The sequence below is a fragment of the Harpia harpyja genome, chromosome 11 (assembly GCF_026419915.1).
Source record: "Harpia harpyja isolate bHarHar1 chromosome 11, bHarHar1 primary haplotype, whole genome shotgun sequence".
Classification (NCBI taxonomy): domain Eukaryota; kingdom Metazoa; phylum Chordata; class Aves; order Accipitriformes; family Accipitridae; genus Harpia; species Harpia harpyja.
The window spans coordinates 29,910,386-29,932,471 of NC_068950.1; the positions used below are offsets into that span (position 1 = coordinate 29,910,386).

General features: G+C 37.7%; 1 protein-coding gene across 4 annotated transcripts in view; it reads right to left on the reverse strand.

Moving 5' to 3' along the window:
• The window catches only part of PRKACB (protein kinase cAMP-activated catalytic subunit beta), a 74,477-nt gene that overhangs the window by 24,163 nt on the left and 28,228 nt on the right, over positions 1 to 22,086 (reverse strand). The window contains exon 1 of one of the 4 annotated variants that reach the window (XM_052800753.1): positions 12,751 to 13,003. The exons of 1 other annotated variant lie outside the window; for it this stretch is intronic. In XM_052800753.1, the coding sequence (XP_052656713.1) occupies positions 12,751 to 12,937 (187 nt within the window). In that variant the 5' untranslated portion in view covers positions 12,938 to 13,003. Of the gene's footprint in view, positions 1 to 9,170; positions 9,445 to 9,958; positions 10,026 to 12,750; positions 13,004 to 22,086 lie in introns of those variants that run through there. 2 more of the 4 variants (XM_052800754.1, XM_052800756.1) reach the window with 2 other exon arrangements.

Here is a 22,086-nt window from a genome sequence, read left to right on the forward strand (position 1 = left end):
TGGAGCAGTCCTGAAGAGTTACCATGAATTACTTTGCCTTTCTCCCACCTCCCACATGCACTGTATTTGTTATTCTCAAGCACATCTCCCACAAAAGCCAGCAAGCCAGATTTTTTTTTGGGGGGGGGGGGGGGGGGGGAGGGGGAGGAAAAAAAAAAAGTATTTGGATAGGATTCATGGCAAGAAAGCAAGAACTAAACTGATTAAGATTAAACATTGGGCACCACTACAAACCCCCATCTGCTGCGCTAAATGCCAATCTCTGCTTGGTATTTAAAATGCCCTTTATCAAAATACAATTCAATTTTTGTTCCAAAACTGTAATATAATCACTTGAAGTCTGGAATTAAATGGGCTATTTAATTAAATCTCCAAATTTCATTTAAGGGAAAAATGAATATGTATGAAGAGATTCTGGTAAATATATATGTACATTTCATTTTTATAAAAACAATATTTATAGCCTTAAACATTATCAAGATGTATATAGATGCCTCAGTGAATCCTGTGGTTACCGTACCACATTTCAGAAGCAAGTGAGTAAGTGTACGATTCAAGTTCTAAGTCCCATTCTTAGACCATTAACTGTTGTCTTAAATTTCTTTAAATTTCTCTTTTGATTAGCAGGAATAGTATCACAAGGCTTACAAGAAGATTTCTCTACCCCGGCAAGTGTTTGAAAATGAAGACAACTAAGTGTTAGATATTATTATACACTCAGAGGAAGTAGTGTGAGCACCAGTTAACATTTTAACAGCTGGGAAGGACTTCAAAACACAAACTAAAATGGTATCATTGAAACAGACCATCGACAAGAACAAAATGCTTTGTTTGTCACAATATGAAAACGGTGGGGAAAAAGAAGTCCAACGTGATATACGCCTGGTACAGGGCAAGTCAACCTTGTCTTAACACTGCAGTGAGACACACCTACTGGCCCTCTTGTGAAAAACTGAACAGCTATGGTTTTGCTTGTTTCTGCCTTAAGAGTTGCAAAGTCACTAAGGCTAGATTCATAAACTCTGCATCAATTTAATATCTCATTTATCAAGTTTTTTACTTTGAGAGCAAGGTTTTTACCTTATATTTCTGTTTAAAAACTGTCGTGGTTCAACCCCAGCTGGCAACTAAGCACCACACAGCCGCTCGCTCACTTCCCCATGGTGGGATGGGGGAGAGAATCAGAAGAGCAAAAATGAGAAAACTTGTGGGCTGAGATAAAGACAGTTTAATAGGGAAAGTAAAAGCCACGCACACAAGCAAAGCAAAACAAGGAATTCATTCACCACTTCCCATCGGCAGGCAGGTGTTCAGCCATCTCCAGGAAAGCAGGGCTCCATCACGCATAACGGTTACTTGGGAAGACAAACGCCATCACTCCAAACGTCCCCCCCTTCCTCCTTCATCCCCCAGCTGTATATGCTGGGCATGACATCATATGGTCTGGAATATCCCTTTGGTCAGTCGGGGTCGGCTGTCCCAGCTGTGTCCCCCTCCCAACTTCTTGTGCACCCCCAGCCTCCTCACAGGCAGTGTGAGAAGCAGAAAAGGCCTTGACTCTGTGCAAGCACTGCTCAGCAGTCACTAAAACATCCCTGGGTTATCAACACTGTTTCCAGCACAAATCCAAACCACAGCCCCATACCACCTACTATGAAGAAATTAACTCTATCCCAGCCAAAACCAGCACAAACACTAATTATGATACAACCAGGTGATGCAAAGCAAACTAATGTACCAGCTGCAATGCATAAAAACCTTCCTTCAGTTAAAAAACCAACCAAACAAAAAACCCCAAACCCCAAACATACAGAGCAGTTCTGAAAGAGCCCGTCTGCTGGGATACACAGCCTAAAACTTCTTAGTAAATGAATGGTCATGTGAGAATTATTAACTGCATACAAAAGTTTGCTATTAAAATGGAAGCGCTAATAATTTAACTGCACACTGTAAACACTTCTATGGAATACAGGGAAGGACTGGTAAGAAGTGGAGAAGAGAAGGGCATGGAAAAACCATGGAGAAAAAGGGAGAAGAACAGGATGAACAGGAAATTAAGACCGATTACAGCTGCAGTGCCTAAAGACTAAAAGAGAGCACTAGAATCTGATTTTTGGGGGAGCACATTCAGAAATTAATTTATGATGTGTAGCAATGGTAAAATACAAATTGTTCTTATCCCTTACTACTCACAATTTGGAACACAGACAAAATCTTGTTTTAATCCTGTCCATGATTTTGAAGTCTTGAGCTAGACAGTATTTTGTCAGTTTTATAAAAGCAAATGTGCAACAGTTAAGAGCTCTGTAAAGAGCCCAGCTTTTCTTCTTCTTAATTATTTTTTTTTATTTTAGTTTTCAGTGCTACAGGCTACAATTTTAAGCTGTAAATTAAAGCTGAAGTCTTACTTAATGTTCACCTCTTTACTTGGCTGGCTAGACAGCAACAGCCTGCACAAGAGATGTGACAGATTTAGATAAACCAAAAGAGGAGGCAGGTTTTCAGCTATCAGAGATAATACCTGTCTTTGTTGAATTGTGAGCAGTAGATACCCTAGTGCACACAACTGCCACAGTCAGACTGACTTCCTTCTTCTATTTTTATTACAGATAATAAAATCAATTTTATTTACAAATCCAATTTTCAGTCTTTCCCCCTTACTGTTTTTATGAAATAATAAAATACTGGTCCAAATAGAGGTGGTGAACCCTGCTAATGCCAAAAGTACAACATAACAGAGACCACTCTGGGGAGACAGGACCAAACCCAACTAACAGAGTCACTTAAAATATGAATCCCTGAAATTTTGTTTAAAAACTCCCAAACGCATAATGTCAATCAGTAAATTTATTCAGTCACGAACACAATCAAGTCTTGTACTAGCTCTGCTCAGCAGAGTTGTACATGCATATATGTCCTGATTCAATCATTTTCCACCAAAACCAAGGTGAGATAAAAACTCTGCTGTCTTAATCTAAAAGAGAATCCAGACCCAATGCTCATCAAAATTTATAAACAAATATACTTCATTAAAAAAGTGACTCCTCCCTCAAGACACACACAGATAAATGCCAAAAACCCCAAAACAAACAACCAAAACCTATGAACCAAGCTGGGATTTATTATTCAACTCCTTAATTATTGATTATATACAAGACTTCCTCAGTGCAGACAAGCAGAATAGCTTCATCTGAACACCCAAACAAGGGACATGACCTAAAGTCTCCTGCAGATTGCTGGTGGGCGAAAGCCATTCCATCCCTTCAGGTACTTTGGTCCTTCAGGGTGGCACCTCTCTTGCCCAAACTTTCCTTTCAAATTAAAGCATTACTAGCAACCTTTTGCTGATTGGTAAGAGTTGATTTTTTGTTCCAGTTCTCTAAACCAATCAATCAGTTAGAACTGGCATCCAGTTAGTTCTGGAATATGTTAAAACTAAGCTTTGGCCTAAGGAAAGGAGTCTCTCTCATACCTTCTTCCTGCCCTTGAAGAGTTCATTGAAGGGAATTATTCTAGACTACCAGAGATGACACATTCATAAATCTGCTTCCTTTCTTGCAACAATCCACATGCTTTGAGGCTTAAAAGTCCAAGAAATAGCAGTTTGGTTGGTTAGGCTGCAGTTCAGTGTTCAGTATGGGCTGGTATAAATACCCCCCCCAGTCCTGTTCTTCTACAGTCGCTCATCCCTGCCTCTCTATCATGACCTTCCTTGAAAGAGCAAGAGCATCCTTGTGGCTGACTGCCAAGCCAGGTCAGGGAATTAGGCCAGATTAAATGTAATGGACAGAAGGCAGGGGAGGACAAGAGAAGCTAATTCTAATCCATAGCAGCTCCCAGTTCTTTTCATCACATGAATGCTTCTCCTGGGGTGAGGGAAGGGAGAAGTGGGGTGGCAATGGGCAAATATGTGGGGCAGTAGAACTGCTCATTTTCTGAAGGAGTGCCAGTTTGTGCTAGTGTAATGTGACCATGAAAGTATGGCATTGGACTACTGAAAAGAGTTCTGAGAAATCTAATTTTAAGTTATTAATTTGCAGTTAATGTATTAGGTAAGTTAATTCTATTAACTTAAAATTTTAAATTAATAAATTATAACTTTAATAAAATTACTTTCAAATACAGTACTTAACACTCCCTACGTATAAAATTAGTTCATATAAAAAAGGTTACGTGAAGAAATCTTAACATGTAAAATCCTCAATTATCATACATCCATGTGCTTTGTGAGCAATTAGGAGTTAAGCTTCATCTGTGCAGTACCACCCTCTGTGGTTATAGCTGAACTTTGTCCAGCCAAGTAATCTAAAATGTTGCAACTACCACAGGACATATAGTGTAAAAGACCGCCTTCCTGTGCGAAATGTAACAGTATTACTTTACAAAGAAAATTGAAAACTGTGCAAAAATTGTGAAAATTCAAACACCTCTTGTTTCTGCATTGCATGTATTTCCATGGTTACCATGGAGGCAGGGGGTGGGGGGGAGAAGAATACATTTTAAGAATGAGTTCCAAGAACAAAATTTTCTAGGGCACTACTATAAAATATCTTGTATCAAATTCTTGAGTAAAGGTTTTTAGCAAATTCTAATAGTTAAAAACAAATATACAAGATAATCAAATTTTCCTCTTACAGTCAAAACCACATACCAAGCAAAATGTTTACAGCACCTGCTGCAGTTTTCCTCTAGTTAAGCCTCTGCACTGTTAAGATACTGGCTAACTGGCTAGCACCAACTTTCCATATTACTGCCCCACCTTCCCTTTTTGTAAAAGTTCAGTGACTAAAAAGGATAATATATTACTGGGCAGCTATCACAGAGTATGTTTTATGGTTGGATTCTCAGAAACAGTAAGCATAAATCTGCAGGTAGTTGATCTGACCTGCTTATTGACTGACCAATAAATAGCCTGCAAGCAGGCAATGCCTCTCATAATACTAGATATACTCATGCACAAATACCCTTTTCTTTAGAAGTAACCCGTTTTACGAAACTCATTTCTTCCTTATACTCCAAATGAAACAACTGCAGGGGTTGTTCACTGTATAGATGCATTTTACAAGTTACTTGAAAAGAGCAACTCTTGTGTTGCTTTTTCTTTTTTCAACTATTTCATACAAGGCATCAAAATAATAGTAGATATGCCAATCTTAGTTTAACTGCACTCATGTCTAAGTCTACTTCCCACAAAGCTACTTTGTCCCAGCCCTTGCATTAACAGAACTACACAAATTCTCATATACATGTGCTGGGATCAGTAAGACACATCTTCACAGCTGTCAGGGTAAATCAGCAAAATAGCTCTTCATCTCTTTGCAAGATTTGAGCTTCTCACACATTGCTATACTGACATATCTCCCACAGAACACACTTTCAATATTTACAGGAAAGGGTTGCCTGCAGTAACTAGCCAAGTAGGAGAAGTTCATTTATAACCTTAAATAGCAGAGAGACTGACTTCCTGAATAAGGAAGTCTTATGTAAATAAACACATTTCACAATTCAACACATCCAGTGAACAACAAGTTTTTGTTTGCCTCAGGATTAGGGCAGGCAAAAAGTAGGTAAGAGTGTTTACTATCCATTCTGATAAAGAATGGGACTTTAAAGAGAAACTGGTTAAAGTCAGTGCTTATTTCAATAAAAGGCAGGCATAAAACGTGCACAGAATTGAGTTGCAAATCCTGTAAAAAATATAAATGAAAAAAATTAAACCACATGAATTCTTAATGGGCTGGTGTCTGTCAGCAACTAGAATGAATAACGGAAAACACCAAAACATTATTCAAGTTACAAAACTGCCTGTAAGAACCTCAATAATTAAAGCTGGGAGACTCCTGTTGTGATCTTTGGCTTGCAACAGCAGTACCAGCAGCAACTCTTAGAGGAACCAGCAACAAATAATTATATAAACAATTTGAGATGTAAAGTAAAAACCAAGGAAAGAAGAAAATCTTTTTTGCAACAAAATATACATAAGAAATGTAACAGGGACTAGAGTAAGTCACAGTTAAAGAGATACAAGATTACAACATACCAAATACCCTTTCATTTGGAAGAAACCTCAATTTTATTAAACTCATCTTTTGCTTAGACCCCAAACCAAGCACGCTGAGGGACTGTTCACTGTATGGAACACTGCATTTTAAGAACTATGTCAATGCAGCAACTCTTGTGTTGCCTTTTTTAAAGTATTTCGTACAAGAATCAGAACAAGACATGAACCCAGGTCAACACCTAAGAAATGATCCTAGTCCACTGTCAGGGGCTAACAGATAACATTGGGGAATTTTTGAAAGCAAGAAACCATTAGTCCCATGAGATGCATATAGGAAGATATATAGTTCTGGCACCTGGAAATTCCATGGCATCCTTCCATTTTCTACAGTCTTTTCAGCAGTCGGAGTTATTAGTTACTACTTGCTGTCCCTTGCTCTTAAAAGATGTTCCCAATGCACATAACTAAGATATTTGCACTACCCTCACTCCTGAAACATTCCTATTATCTCATGTACACAAAAGCTGGACAATAATTCAGCAGAGTCTATCAGCATTGCTCACACTCTTTCCTCATACTGCTCCATTTGTCTCCACACCCATTTGGTAACTACTATCTTACGAGTGTACATGTCTGTATCAGCAATTACCTCTATTTGCAGTATTTGAAAGTACTAGCTGAATCATGTACTTGGTGATACTTGGCAGTATTAAGCCTTTCCTAGTGAAAGAGATGATCTAGCAGAGTAGCACCTTTCAGAACTGGGAGCTAGGGCTATTAAAGTTACTTGGCCTTCCAGTTTTATCTGTTCAAGAATGTTCCAGTGTTTCAAAACAAAAACCCTAAACCAAAGAAATAGAAACACAGTTTTCCTTCTTTCAAGTCTTTCCAGAAAAAAAAAAAAAAAAAATCATATAACTGAAGCTCTCTTGGAAAAAAAAGGAAAAAAAAAAAGCCAATTGTATTTGCAGCTGAAGAAAATGTATCACTTTTTCATTGAGGTTTCACTTGCATCTTGGCAATCTTTCACAAGGAGAGCATCTGATTTTATCCACCGACAGGGCATAATGTAACACTGTTGCAGTGAAGACAGCCACCAAGGTGCACTGAAAAGCAGAAGTGGTTCAAATGGAGAAATGTTTACAGTGAAGACTTAATCTAATCCTCACTTGATGGAGCAGGAGATAGTCACCTTTAACTTGCAAAATTAGACTTCCCATTTATAGATCTTTTTGACTGGGAACGGACACTTGGTAAAAGTTGCAGCTCTTTATTTCTATTTTTAATGGAATCGGGAGCCTGGATGTCAAGATGAATGAAATCCAGAGATGCAAATTGCAGAATATAGCCCCAGGGAAAAGAAAAGAAAAGAAAACAAAACAACCACCACCACTACTCCCCCACCAAAACCCCGAAACAACCGACAAAACAAAACACCCGTAACCTCTTTTTCACCTAGTTTGTAAGAAATCCATTCCCTTAAAATGGCTCGATCATAACAGAATCCACCCCCCCCCCAATAAACCACCCAAGCAGCAAAATTCAAAATCCATAGAGCTGATTTCCACAAACCTTAACTCCTGTGGTAAGTACAACCTAACTGGAACAGAAACAGAGAAGGCGGTGATGGAAAACCCAGCCTGGCAACCGGTGAAAAGCAGAGACTTTCTGACCCAGCGAGAGACCTCTCCACGCGCAGGCGAAGGCGGCCGGCGGCGTGAGGTCGAGGAAGCGCAGGGAGGCTGTAGTTTCACCCTCGCTTCCCAGAGAGGCCGAGCGGGGCCGATGGCGGCGGTCAGGCTGCCGCCGCCTCCCCGGGGCGCGAGCGCAGGCCGGCCGTGGGCCTGCGGGCCCACACCAGCTCCCCGCCGGGGTCCCCCCGCCAGCGTCCCCGCGGGGCTGGGGCCCACCAGGGAGGCTGGGCCACCTCCTTCAGGGACAGCCCGCGTTTAGGTTTACTTCAACGGCCACGACGCTGTAACGTAAAATCTCCGTAATGCACGTACAAAGTTTGGAAGCCTTGTCTCATTATAACTGTACCAGTTTCGACATTTGTATATTGTACTTTGTACGCCAAGGAAATGACAGCCACGCTTTTCATTCCAGGGAAGACGACCTCGATGCATTTGTGTGAGTTCAGTATATATAAGCTGATATTAGATAAGGCAGTGCGATGGCTCCTCCCACTCTTTATCTCATGCCATGTACAAAAGTGAAACCTTCGTAAAAATGGTCCTTTAAATTTGTAGGACAAAGCAAAACCACACAGAGATGCACGCAAACCCCACATACATGATTAACTGTTCTTTCTTTTCAAGCAATCTCTAACGATCTCAAGTCATTTTCCAAAGCTCCAGACTATCTGCTTGAAACAAAAAGGCATCATTTCAGAAACTAACATATTTGGGTTTTTTGCAAACAATTTTCAAAGGATATCTGTTTCTAAGGAAATAAATGTACAGAGTTCGTAGATTTAGGTATAACTTTCAATAACATTCCAAGTAAGAATATAGTACTTCATAATTCCATTAAATTCAAAGTACCTTATAATAAGTAGTCACAGTGGTTTTGGAAAGCAAATACCTGCCTGATAAGTTTACTAGACCTATTACAGTATCTCATTTCAAATGAGACTCCCCTCCCCTACTTCCATGAATGACCTCAACTATTCTGCTACCCCATCATTTAGAAAGAATAAAAAACATAGAAGAATAAGCTCATTCAAAACAACAAAAGCCGGTTTAGAATTTTTAAGTGACAATTACAATCATTTCAGAAGGCCTTTCTGATTTCTATCAATTCACATAAAATAATTTATTATGAGTGGCACAGAAAATTAAGTGAACCGACATGTATATCATTCAATTATAAAATTTTCCAAATCAGATTCTGTCTTACTTAATGATTTATAACAGTTATTTCTAAAAGAAAGCTTTAAAATAAAATTTCAAATACTAAATGCCAGTTATGCAAAGCAAAATGTTTAACGAAACCTGCAAATCTTTAAGACTAGTAATTTTTAATAGACACCCACAGTGAGTCGATTACAAAAACAAAGAGATCAGTAGTCGATGCAGCTATGCAGACAAGAAAGGGAAACCTGACAGATTTTTCCTGATTGTGAAGATGGAACAAAAAAATAGTGTCAAAGGTAATAGAAAAGACTTACCATTCATGCTGAAAAGCTAGTTTTCAGAAACATATTGCTCCTAATATTAATCCAACAGTTGATGAAGTATGTTAAATCTCTAACAAATCAGTGCTTCAATCTCTAAACACACTTATACACTAACTGGAAAGAGAGAGCACACAGAATCCAGCAAGCTGCTCTTCCTTATGAGCTCCTCGTGATGCAAAAAACTATGAAGCCCAAGATACCAGTAGTAAACCAAAATCAATATTCAGGACACGGGTATTTGGTTTTGCTCATTAACTACTACTGTTCTAACCAATGCTACCTATTCATGTCTAAAGCAACTCAAAATGGCAGGGGGAAAAAAGCATGCAAACACCAGGAGGTTTTAAGATGTTCTCAATTATATCAAGCACTGGTTGTTTCCATGGCAACCGTAGACCAGAATTATCTGTTGACTTGTACCCAACTAGTAGTTATTCTAAAGCTTTAATCAATTCACACAATGTACTCTGTGCATTATTTCATATTTCATATGTATTTTTCTCTACACACACACATATATAGTAATTATTCAGCTAAATCTCTGTAAGTCATTCCATGGTATTTGAAAGTATACTGATATTATTTTGAATCAAGAGACCAAATAATATTCAACTATTCATCACCCATCCATTTGCAATTTAGAGACTATGAAGATGACAGAAAGATGTACTAGTGGTGACTCTCCTGACCATTTCAGTTATTCAAGTTGTTAATGCGTTCTCTCATTATGCACAGATTTGGAAAATATTTGTATCAGTTCAAGAATAAAAGATTCACACTGATCTTACTGTGTCGACATTCAAAACCAGCAGCCTCATTCTCCTTTCCCATTTCAATCTTTCAAAGAGCAACAAGCAACTAAGAAAACAAAACAAAAATCAAAACATAGGTTCCATATAGTTGCAAGTGGTCACAGTCAAGATATCTAAACTAAGAATGAAATACATCAATCATTCTGATGACTACCGTCACATCCCTTTCATCTTTTGGCTGTGCAGCACAACCGACCTGGTTACCAGTTCAGGCTGTACAATCACAGGTGCGCTCAGTCAGCTTTTTAAAACAGATTCCAAGGCCCATGGTGCCCTGAGCCACCTCTGTCCTACTGAATTCTGAGGACTTTACAAAACACATGCATTTGTTTCATGCATCAGCAAAGAATCCAAGGCACGTTAGAAAAACCTGTATGTTTTACATATCAAAATAATGACACAAAGATGTTAAATTTCAAAATCAACCACTGAAAAACCCCTAAGGCCATTGACCACATGGCAAATTACTCAAACCCACAACACTAGACAACTGACAACACAAATTCCACCCGACAAGCAACAGCTCCTTCCCCTTCAGCAAACCCATAGCTTCAGCATAACTCCTTGTAAAAGGACATACATAGAAACAGACCTGTTACAGTATTTCATTACAGCAGAAGGTATAAATGTATTAACTTCCTTTTCAAATGGATTCTACCTCAAACCTAAACCAACAAAAATTGAGAAGACACTTTCCAAACTTTTTTCAGGAATGAAAAATAGTGCTTTTGCCTCGAACTTCAAGAGTAATTCATGCTGTCTGCTATTTAGCTTCACCTAAAACCTTACACCAACATTTCTAAGCTGCAGTGATATGAGCAGAATAGTTGAGAATATTCAACCAGCCTTACAAGACAAACACCAGTATGTTTCTAAAACACTGCTTATTCATTAAATTTCCTGTGAAATTAATCTACAACCTGAATTCAGTGACCCTATGCAATTCTATGACATTGAACTCTCAGGTAAAACCAAACCAAACCAAATCTGTTTCTCTTTCATTTTTCACAAAGAATTTTCACAGATGATGTATTTTTCTGAAGATATAATTAGGAGTCAGTAGTAGACAGAAATACTCCCTCCACTGTATTCCTTATCTTCTCTGTCACTCCTTTGGCTACAATGGTAGTGAAATGAGAATACTGAAATGTAGACTTAGTCCATGTATACCTACAGTATTTTTATTTATTATTTTTAAAAAACAATCTACAAATTGAGAGTAGAGGTTTAGGATAAAGATTCAGAATTTCACCCCAAAACCAAAGCTACACAATCAACCACCATTCAGCTACCAGCTCAGTAACTCTGGCTCAGAAAAACTGCATGCAACCACTATGCTTAATTATGCCTTAAAATAGCATTCGCGGAACAGCCATTTTCACCATGTTTATCATCAAGAGACACGACAGTCCATTTCCTCATCAAGCATGTCATACGAGGAAGCCTGCCTTAAATAGAGGGGAGAAAAAATAGTAGAAACTTGTATACAAACAGGTCACCATTTCTAAGAGTCAGTAGGTCAATACCATTTTTTTCTTCATGTTATATAAACAAAAAAGCTTCAGTGTTATTTTTTCAAATAGCTATTTACATAAAAAAGCTTCTATATAAACACGAGTATGCATCTATTTTTACCAAGCTGAAAACATTTTGGAGAAGTGGAAGCTCAGAATTTATGCGCTTTCATCATTTATCTTCCCAACAAAACTAGTCGATCCTTTCTCATCTCATTCGGGAGACCTAGATTTGATCTATTTTAGGTCAATGCATTAACACCTTTTTGTTTCCATGTTTACTGCTTATCCTCTGAGAGCAGATTCACTCCCTACTCATATAATATTTTAAATTGCAAGCAGGGAGATGTATCAACACTGATTTTCTTCATGGTAACACTGTGATGCTGAGCATTTCCAATAAGGCCTATTTTCAACTGAAAAAATCGTGCTATCTCAAATCTATCAATGAATCTGAAACATGGAACAAAATTATCATCAATTACCATATTGTAACATTTTAAAGCGAGTATTTAACAACAGAGACAATAACTGCTTTGCAAAATGATGCATGGCTTTAAAAGGAAAAATTGACATTTGATCTTCATTTTATTTAGATAGTGATATTTTTTTAAATCTCTCACTTTTACTACCCAAAATGCAATCATGAGAAGTTTTAATCCATACAAATAATACCTTAAGCTGTTCACTAATTAAGAAATTAAAGCTAATGATAGTCAGCATTGCACACTAAATTAATATGTAACAGTTAAAACCAAACACAATTTTATATTGTTTACCACTGTATAGAGCGTTCTGATATATATATCCCTAAAATAAAACGATGAATGATAAAAAGCCCTGTAATTAGAAGTTTCATCTGTGCAGCAATGTTTGCCTGTTCCAAAGTTTAAACATTACAATCTTTATTGAGTTTTCTATTTTTGCTGAACTAGCTCATTTAATCTGAAAATAAAGGAAGTAATTTAGAAGTAAAAATTAGGGTCAACTGTGCTTTAAGAGAAAAGAAGGGATGTGGGATGAATTTTCCTGCCAGCCACCAGTCCATGAACCAGCCCCCCATCTCCCCCTGCCTGGTGCAATATGCTATTCTTCAAATTAATACCTTTAGGTAAGGAATTGTAAAACTGCCCCAGGAGCGTATCACAGATCAGTGTTCATATTGATTACAAACATGCAAGTTCTTCACTTACTAGGCAAACTAAAGAGCGAATATCTATAAAACAAAGAAAAACCCCTACTTACTTGATTTGTCCCATAGGACAGCAAGTTCAGAGCAATGTTGGCTCTCATTTTCCAGAGCCGCTCTCTGTTCATGCGCACCACTCTTTGAATGTCTATGGAAAAGGCGATTAGCAAAACCTTCCAGTCTCTGCAGTGCTGTGGCTGTCCCTGTGCACTGGTTACAAGGTACCTCCTTCTGAGCTGCCATCTATACACACTGGCGACTTTTACAAAAGCAAAAGAGAAAATATCTAAAGGGAGCTGGACAACCCAGAGCCACTAAAAGCTATGCATGTGTCAAGCTTCCTGTATGCAGTGTTTTCTAACCACTACTCTCTTCTACTTCCTGTTAAGAAAAGCTCTATAATGTACTGGTTTATACTGCTAAAAGTCTCTTTTCATGTCAATTGAAAAGTGGGGATTTTTAAAAATATGCAATTATTGCTCTAGCATGTGTTTTCACAGCTTTTTAATGCATCACATTTTATACTTGAATATAAATTTTATGTTAAAATACTATAAACAACTTGTTCAGAAGTAAAGATCAGAAGGCAGATATATTTTTTTTAATTTACCACAACCATGCGTGAAAAAAGAAAAGTGACTATTCTGCAGTTCTTCCCCTGTTACTAAGATGGAGTACTACCATCACCATAGCAAACATAACCAGCTGTAACCTAATCATTAGTAATCTCATGTTTTCAATTGAACAACTTTCTAAGCAAGGAGGTTACTTGCAGAAACTACTGAATAAACTATTATTTTATTATTGGGTGGGGGAAAAAAAAAGTATTCTTTTCCTCCTTTGAGAAAAATCAGATTGAAAAAGTTGAATTCTAACGTACACACAAACACAACTGCATTATACTTATCTAAACTGGGTTCTACTTAATCCAAGAATGAACCAAATGCATTTAATTTTTTCAGGAATAAAGTACCAAAACAACCAGCGCTGGCAGATCCTTATCTAGCAGCGTGCTCACTCTCTCAGCCCCAAAGGCAGCTGGAAGGAGAGTCACAAAGTCACGGTCACCAGCTCTCAACGTTGCTTATGTAAAAGCTTTGCATGCAAGTCTCCTGGAATTGCATAAGAAGTTTTTTCACCCACAAGAAATTAGGGTATTTTCAACTGTAGAGTAAGTCTAGAAAGCATAATTTTTAATGGTGCAAAACATAAGGAAAACAAATTAAAAGCTGTATTTAACATTAAATTATATTAATTTCCAAATTATGTAATTTTGCATGCTTACAATGGGTAATACTAAATATTCATTTTGTGAAAATGGAAACACATACATTAGGCAGGTTTCCAGGTATATCATCTGCACATATAAGATGTGGCAGCTTAAAAATTGAGGCTATTCTTAAGAAAGACTGAAATAACTTTTCCACAATCTGTCTCCTGTCTTGCAGTCAACAGGTGTTAAAGACATACCTCTCATTTTTCACCACCATACTTCTCACTGAATAGTTTTCAAATGTCAGCAGATATCCATCCTTGGACATTACATAACTATTTCATAACAGCTCTTATTCTTCATAACTGCTTCAGAAAAAAACCCGCATGATGACAAATCACCTGTGATAACGATAAAACAACAAAAGTGCCGAGGGACAGACTTTACAGATTTGGCTACATTGCTCCTAACAGGCACTTCTAGACTTAGTGTAATTGGCCTCAGCCAACACAATGGTTTATATTTCTAGACTCTATGCAAAGCACAGAAACGCCCTTTGCTTTCAGGCTCCAGATATACTCTGGAAACGTAATTTCTTTCTCCAGTACCTGTTCGAAATTTGGAACCAACTGACTAAACGCTTACATTTTACACACCAGTTTGCAAAGCTAGATGAGAACCTGCTGTCTTGTTGGTGACCAGGCTGCTCTCCCCGGTCAGGGTCAGGTGCTGCAACCTTCCCTGCATGCCAGCCCATTACAGGTCCTTTTCCACCTTACACCTTCCAGCCTTTCACCTGCTTTGCTGCAAGACCAGTGCTAACTTCCATCGGTTCAAGGCTCTGCTGCCAGAAACAAGAGCTAGTGAAGACCATGGGGATCCGTTTGCCTTATCAGGGGTCACAAATAGGCACAGGGGATATATTATGTGCCATATATAACCAAACACTTTATGATAGAGTAATGCTATGCCACCTTCCATACAGCAGTATAAGAAATACTTAGACAAGAACAAGATGCTTATTTCCCTGCCTGGTGATCTTTCCAGGGCTGGAAGAGCCCCTCTGGAATTGAACAGCCATGCTCCCCTGTAGCTCACCGCAAGTGTCTGGGCATCCAGGGAATCCTTCCAAGAGACTATTATTTTCTCTGACCTTGACTGTTTTCTCCAGTAAACAAAGCCACCTGGTATGATGGTGTGCTTGTCTTGTCTCTCTCCTCTACCATGGTTCTGAGCCTTTACAATACTGTTGTCTTATCTTTCACACAAGTCTTCAACTAAACCACTTCATTTCCCTGATCTGAAAGACGGTAATTTACAAAATACACATCACATCACTTCACATTACGTAAGTTAGAGTCTGCCAACCTGCCAGAGTCAATGGAGAGACGTGGGAACTGTCAGAGAGCAACTCTGCCCACCAAAATCCAGAGCTCTGAATGCACGCAAGTGACTAACCTGGACGCTTGAATTAGGTGCCAAAAATAGGAAGCAGAAACATCCATCCTCTGAGATCACTGAAGTGAACTGGTTTAAGTGAAAACAGGTTATCAAAAAGGGATTGTTAGAAGATATCCTAAGAGAAAACCTGGATTTGCCAGAATTTTACAAACTACTGCCAGCGAACACTGTTACAGAAGTTCTTCTCCACATGCAAAACATGAAAATAAAGTACTGGTCGTATTTTTACACAGATAGTAATATGCTTTCCTAATCCAGGAAATTTTTGGCATTGATTGTCATTGCCTAATGATAACACAAAATACTAAGTCCACATCCCACATGGACTTCAATTTCTTCAAATGAAGTCCACAATTTTTAAAGGTGGAACCTCCTATTCACTTTTATTTAATCTCTCATCTTACTGACATACTAATCTTCCAAATCTATGCAACATTAATTTATCCACACCAAGTATTTTATATGTTATATATGAAGCGCAGAATCCACAAGCTCCGACATAGTATTTTACTGCCCAAAAACTCATTAATCAGCAATGGATGGTACTTTATCAAGGGCAAAATTCTGTGGCTCTGCTTGTCGTAGGATTTCCACTTGCTAGCCAGTACTGCTTTTCCTTAGAACAGTTTGTAAATCTTTAAATACAATTAAATGCTTATACAGACATGTGCAAACAGACTTGAGGTCATCTTACTCATGCTCCGAGCTGGAAGAAGAACCTGAGCCAGCTTTGATCTAAAGCTGTGCAGTGCTTGTGGTTAAGCTCGTATGCCCTCCCAAAAGAGCAATAGCTGGCTGTGCTCCAGCCAGACCATGAACATCCAGATGTTCTACCCACTCAATGCTACAAAAGTCAGATCAGGTGTATGGCAACCTCTGTGCACAGGTATGACCCATACAATATCAGGCCTGATTAGGATGCATTTAACTTTGAATAACTTTTACTCTACAGACAGTCTCTGTGGCCTAGGAAACCTTTCTGTTACAAAAAAACAGCCTACTTCAGGTCAGTTATTTAAAAAACAATGTTTGAAACAATTGAGACTAGTCAGTTGCCATCCAGGTCTCCTATTAGTTTCTCCAGCCGGGCAGTGTTGAAAATCCCCTCTTTGTTCATATTTATTGCAAAATAAACCCCAGCTGCCCAGGCTACACATTGTGTGTGCTACCTGGTGTATGCCAGGGAGCTGACAACCCTGGTGCCTGACTGAGCAACATCAGGGCAGGGGCCCAGTGCCGGCGTGGTGGTTCCATTTGCCTGCAGAGCTCCATCTCTTCCCAAGCACTCCCAGACAAACTCAGTTCAAACCAGCCAGGCATACAATTTAAGGAAAGTGTTAGTAACACAGAAAAATGTAAGAGAGTTACTTCAGTGTTTCTAACTGGTTTCTAAAATTTCTGTTCTACAAGAGATAACAAAGCTCCAGCTGCTCCTTGCAGCCAAAGTCAACGCTGAAATGTTAAGAATTTCCTTTAGGCAGAAATTTTATTTTCACTAAATTCTAGCCACTAAATCTTGGCAATATTTTAAAACAGATTAAAAAACCCAAAGAGGTGGGTAAGAGATTCAGCTATGAATGTGAACATGACGTGTAAGTTACAGTATTTTGATAAACAATATTTCAGTAAAAATTTTTAAGGTACTCTCCCACAAATTTATAAAAAACAACATAATGATGATAGCCATAGAAAAAGGCCAATATTGTGGTTCTCTAATCTAATAAAGGCAACAAAACCCTTTTCCTCATGGCCAACCAATAACTTTGTGTGCACTTCCCAGTGGCTGACGCCCAGTGTATCTCTCTCAACCATAGGTAACAACACACAGCACTATAACCTAGCCACAGACTCTTTCAGCTTGCTGAAAAAGAATCAGGAATAAGGTAGCTACGTGGACAATTTCTTTTTAATAATCTCTGCTAAAATATCATATCTCAATTTCTAAGACACAATTCTACCCTACCAGTCAAGCCTTAAAAATTAAGGATTAAGAAAGATAGCACCCTCCTTTCCTTGAAGAGCGTAGATGGCTGAGTAATGGCACGATTTGTACAGTCCTTCTTCAATTGAATACAGAAAAATGCATACATTATAACTGTAAAATATTTAAAATGTTCCCCAAGTAAAGTTACCAGGAAATTCCTGAATTTTAAAGTACAAACCAGAAAAACATTAAGAACTACATCATACCTATGTATCTTTGAACTGTATTTTTTTTTTTTACTTCTAGGATCTAATGCCATACTTCTTAGTTTCATATACAGAACTGAAATTCCCTCATACTGTCAAAACTGGGAGTGTCTTCTCTAGTGTTTAATGAAGGTTAACCATGAATATCTTGCAATCAAAACCATACAGGAGTTTTTAAGACAATTAACTGTATTCCTTGACAGGACCTTGAAAAATGGATCCATGATGCAAAATAAATTTCAGATCACCTCCATGTGACTAAAATTTATGTCCTAGTTCCAAATCTTGAAACATACTATTTTCCTGGTTACCTACAAAGCTGAGTCTTAATCTAACTGTTTACACGTTTTCTACCTCTCTTCAAGGGCTAAATAAAAATATTCTTTTCTATCTTCTTATTTAAATATTTAAAATTAGTATTTCTCCTTTTCAGCACTGGCCTTCATTCACAAGTAAAAAAGACATACCGCAACATTTTCTCCATATTTATTTTGTTTGTAATCTATGGAAAAATAACTGAAAGAAACCTTATAAATGAATAATAAAGAACTTTTTTTCTGGAGGTTAAAGACAGTTTATTTATTTGCTTTAAAAATTGATGGCTTGATAAAGCACGTCTTTTCCTTTATGCATCAGTTATTTCAACAATGAAAGTCCAACTTTAGTATTTATTATTTATTACAAAAGGAGTGAGCAATAATTTGATACAAAGTGTTAGTGAGAGTTCCTCCACTTTTAAAAGCTTAAGGATCTTGCTGAATTTAGGTCTCATATTGACCAATAAAATATTTATAAGTTGAAAGATGCAGCCAACACATTTAAGAAAAAGAAAATAATTTGTCTAATTGTGAATTAGAAAATACAAAAGTTTATAAGCATTTATATGCTAAAGAACCTAAAGTGTTCTGTGCTATAAGCCTAAGGAAATATGTATGGTCTTTTTCTAGTTGTTTTATAAAACTTGAGAGAAAAGGATGTAAAACAAAGTATAGAGATAGCGATTTCATAACTAAAAAAAAAACAACAAACGTTTTCATCAGAAATGACGTAATTAAACACAATCCATTTTGAGTCTTGCCAGGCATGCATATTTCAAAGAATTATGGGTAGAAATAGAGGCAGAAAAAGGCTTCTTGAAAAAGCAGATATATTTTCATTTTCACTATATGTCCAGCACTATGCCCCTAGCTTGCATTTCTTTTTAAACACACGGAAGGAAGAGCAGTATTTGCTCCTATCTTACAGATTTAATGGCTTTCCATTTTGAAACAAAGATTTTTCAAAATGTTATAAATAAAATAAACACAACCAATAATTTCACTGTTTTATAAAACACAAGAAAGTAAACCCATGCAGTCTTAGTGTACCTTTATGTGTACATTTTTTCTAAAAAGGTTAACCCTTACTACTGAGCCCTTCTGAGAGCAGTACTAAGGCTGGGACTGCAGCACTTCTATAAATAGGACTGCCAAGAGGAAGTTGTTGCTATGGAAATGCTGGTCATATTTCTATTTTGACTCAGTAGACCTCTACTGGCATCTACTGTACACAAGCTTAATTGCAGCAGACATCTAATACCTTCATCTGTCATCAGGAAGCATAAATTAAGGCTCACATGGTCCAACAGCATTGTTTAATTTTTATCCATGATAATACAAAAGGAATAAAAAAAAAAAAACAACTAAGAATGTAGAGAAGAAAAAAACAGAAAAAAGTCAGACCCTCCTTGTATTCAGCATCTGATTTTTCATACGCAAGCTAAAAGCTCTCATGTTTCCCGTCAGTTTTCTTGTCAAAATTCGACAAGTTCATCAAAGATGATGTGATTTTCCATGTACACATACCATGGCAGCAGATCAAGTTTCCTCATTTCTATCAACACATACCTAGTTATTTTGAAGTCAAATAGCTTGTAGTCATAGTCCCAAATCTAGTGTTGAGAAGAAGGGGACAGAGAAGTCTTTCATTACAAGCCAAATCTTCCATAAAACTGTCCAACTCGCCAAAGAGAACTGGATTCCTCTCCTTTCTAACATGCTCCTTCCTCCTTGCTTTTCTTACAGCTTCCTTCAAGATGATGTGCTTGCTGGTGCTTACGGTCTGGACTGACTGTCACATTGCAAGATAGAGGTTTTCGGAACGTGAATGAAGATTACACAATAGCTCCATAATAAAATAAAGTTTAGTGAAGATCCATCTTTGAAATACCTGCTTTCACATAAGTACAAGAAATCTTCTGAAAGTACTTGTAGAAATCTGCTTGGTCTGTGCCCTTTCAGATGATAAGCTACTCAAATAACACTCCATAATTACTTCATAGCACTATTTAAGATAGTTTCACATACAATGAGAAATTTTGTACAACAAAAACCAGGGAAGTGTATGGACTTATTTAAATTAAAATCCAAGGCTCAATTTTGAAGAAATTTAGCATATGACCTCAGTAACTCTGTCCCTCTGAAAAAACTAACAGCAGACAAAGGTTTTGGTCCACTTCATTTACAACAAAATATACTGTTGATTAATAATGAGCATTAATGGGTTCTCCATCAAAATGAGTAAGATGAAGTTCCTGAATTAGAAGAAACACACTAAGAACTTGGACATTTTGCTCAATATCTGACTGTGTTGAAGGAGAAGCTACCTGCTTGAATTCTGGCCCACCTCCCATCAGAACAATGATGCTGAAGATCTCTCCCTCTCACACGACCAGTTAAAGGCTCCTGCAGGTAAGCAGCTGCTGTGGAGGTGATCTTGGCTACAGAAAGCTTCAGGCTGATGAGCTCTACTTTTTCAAGAATCAATTTAGCCACTTAGTTATACTACGGAACTGCCCCATAAGAGGCACATTTATGTTTGAAAACCGCAGCTCAGGACAAATCAAGCATTTTGTGTCCTGAGTCAAGAGTGCCTCACATAACAAATGATAATTAAACCTGAGAGATCTGGGGTCACACTTAGAGCTAATTCTTGATATGGGATAATGGGAGGAAGTGAGAGAAGGGACAGTAGTAAAATGCTTACCAAAACTAAAGTCTTGTAGATAAAAATTCTTCACTATAGGAGTAGCTACACCCTACTATCAGATTGTGTATTGTATGGTAAAAGACCAGAATGATAAATACTAGAGTAACTAGAATAATTTTAGTACCTCTTTCAGGAAGCCTGTCTGCATTTTAAATCAGCAGCACATTTCTCTAGAGGAAAACAAAACAAAACAAAAACAACTGACTCCACTTTGAGCTAAATATTTTCAATTAATGCTTTTGTTTTCCTCCAAAACTGGAGTGTTCCCCCATTATACGACATTTAGGTTCAATTAGGAAAATATCCAAATAAGAAAGCAAGCAAACCCAAAGTTACTTCATCAGAAGGGATAGTGCTTCTTCATAGGATGGAAAAGTGCAAATCAGAATACAGTAGTGGCTTTCATAAAGCATGGTCTAAAGTACAAAACATTTGGTCATGTGATGCAGAGATGCGCGCGCCTCTACTTGTGTCCGAAAGAGACCCTGTGTTCCTGCGCCTTACCGCTGGCCTACAGACTGCCCTGGAGTGTCCTGCACCCTCCCCTCCTACCAGCCTGCTCAGCTTCGGATACTCTGCAAAACAGGGCAAAGACTGAATTAGTATAGAACTAGCACTATCCTCCACAGCAGCTAGAGTGGAAAATCAGCAATAAATCCCTGAAAAGCAGAGGGGATGCTGCTGGCCCCAAGACAAGAGGCTATAGAATGTGTAAGAGGATATTTCAAAGTTTGTTAAATGCTCCTAATACACATTGTGCTAAGTAAGCAGTATCCTAGTTACAGGAACTTGCATTAATACAGAGGCATCAGAAGTACACCTCAAACAACAGGATTTCTCTATATACTGAAGCTAATTACAATGGGTGTACAGAATTTACGTTATGCCTGCACTTAAATGGAGTAACAAATGCCATCTGCTAGCTTAAGACCAAACAAAGTGTGAGGTACGAAAACTGTAATACCAAACAGTAAGTTTTAAAAGTACTCACAGTCATTCATCTGTAATGTGTTGTATAAACACAACTAAATATCTCAGATTTTTTAGAGGGGAAATAATTCACACACCAACTTTCTAATTACTGGGTATTTTTCTTAGTGAGGTAGCAGTTAAGGGCACAGATCTTAATTTTTTCCCTATCCGTGATGGGTTTTAATTTATAAAATTATAATTTATATCCAGTTTGTTTCATGTAAAGTGAATTTATTTATTAGCAGTCCGGATATATTCTTAAATAATATTTGCATTTGGATATAACAGAAATAATTTACAAGTTAAAAAAAATAATACTTAAAATGAAGCTTTCCCCTTCTGCTACTTATGAAATGTGTTTTCCAGCTACCAGTAAGCAAACAGGCACTTTACTTCCCAGTCCATAGTATCCTTGGGCATTCCCAAGTGTTACTTTACAATAAAGGCCAAAAAACTAAAGCTCAGGCAGCTATCTTGAAACTGAGAAAACTTTTTATTGCCAGATGCAATTGTCAGTAGGCAGAATGGT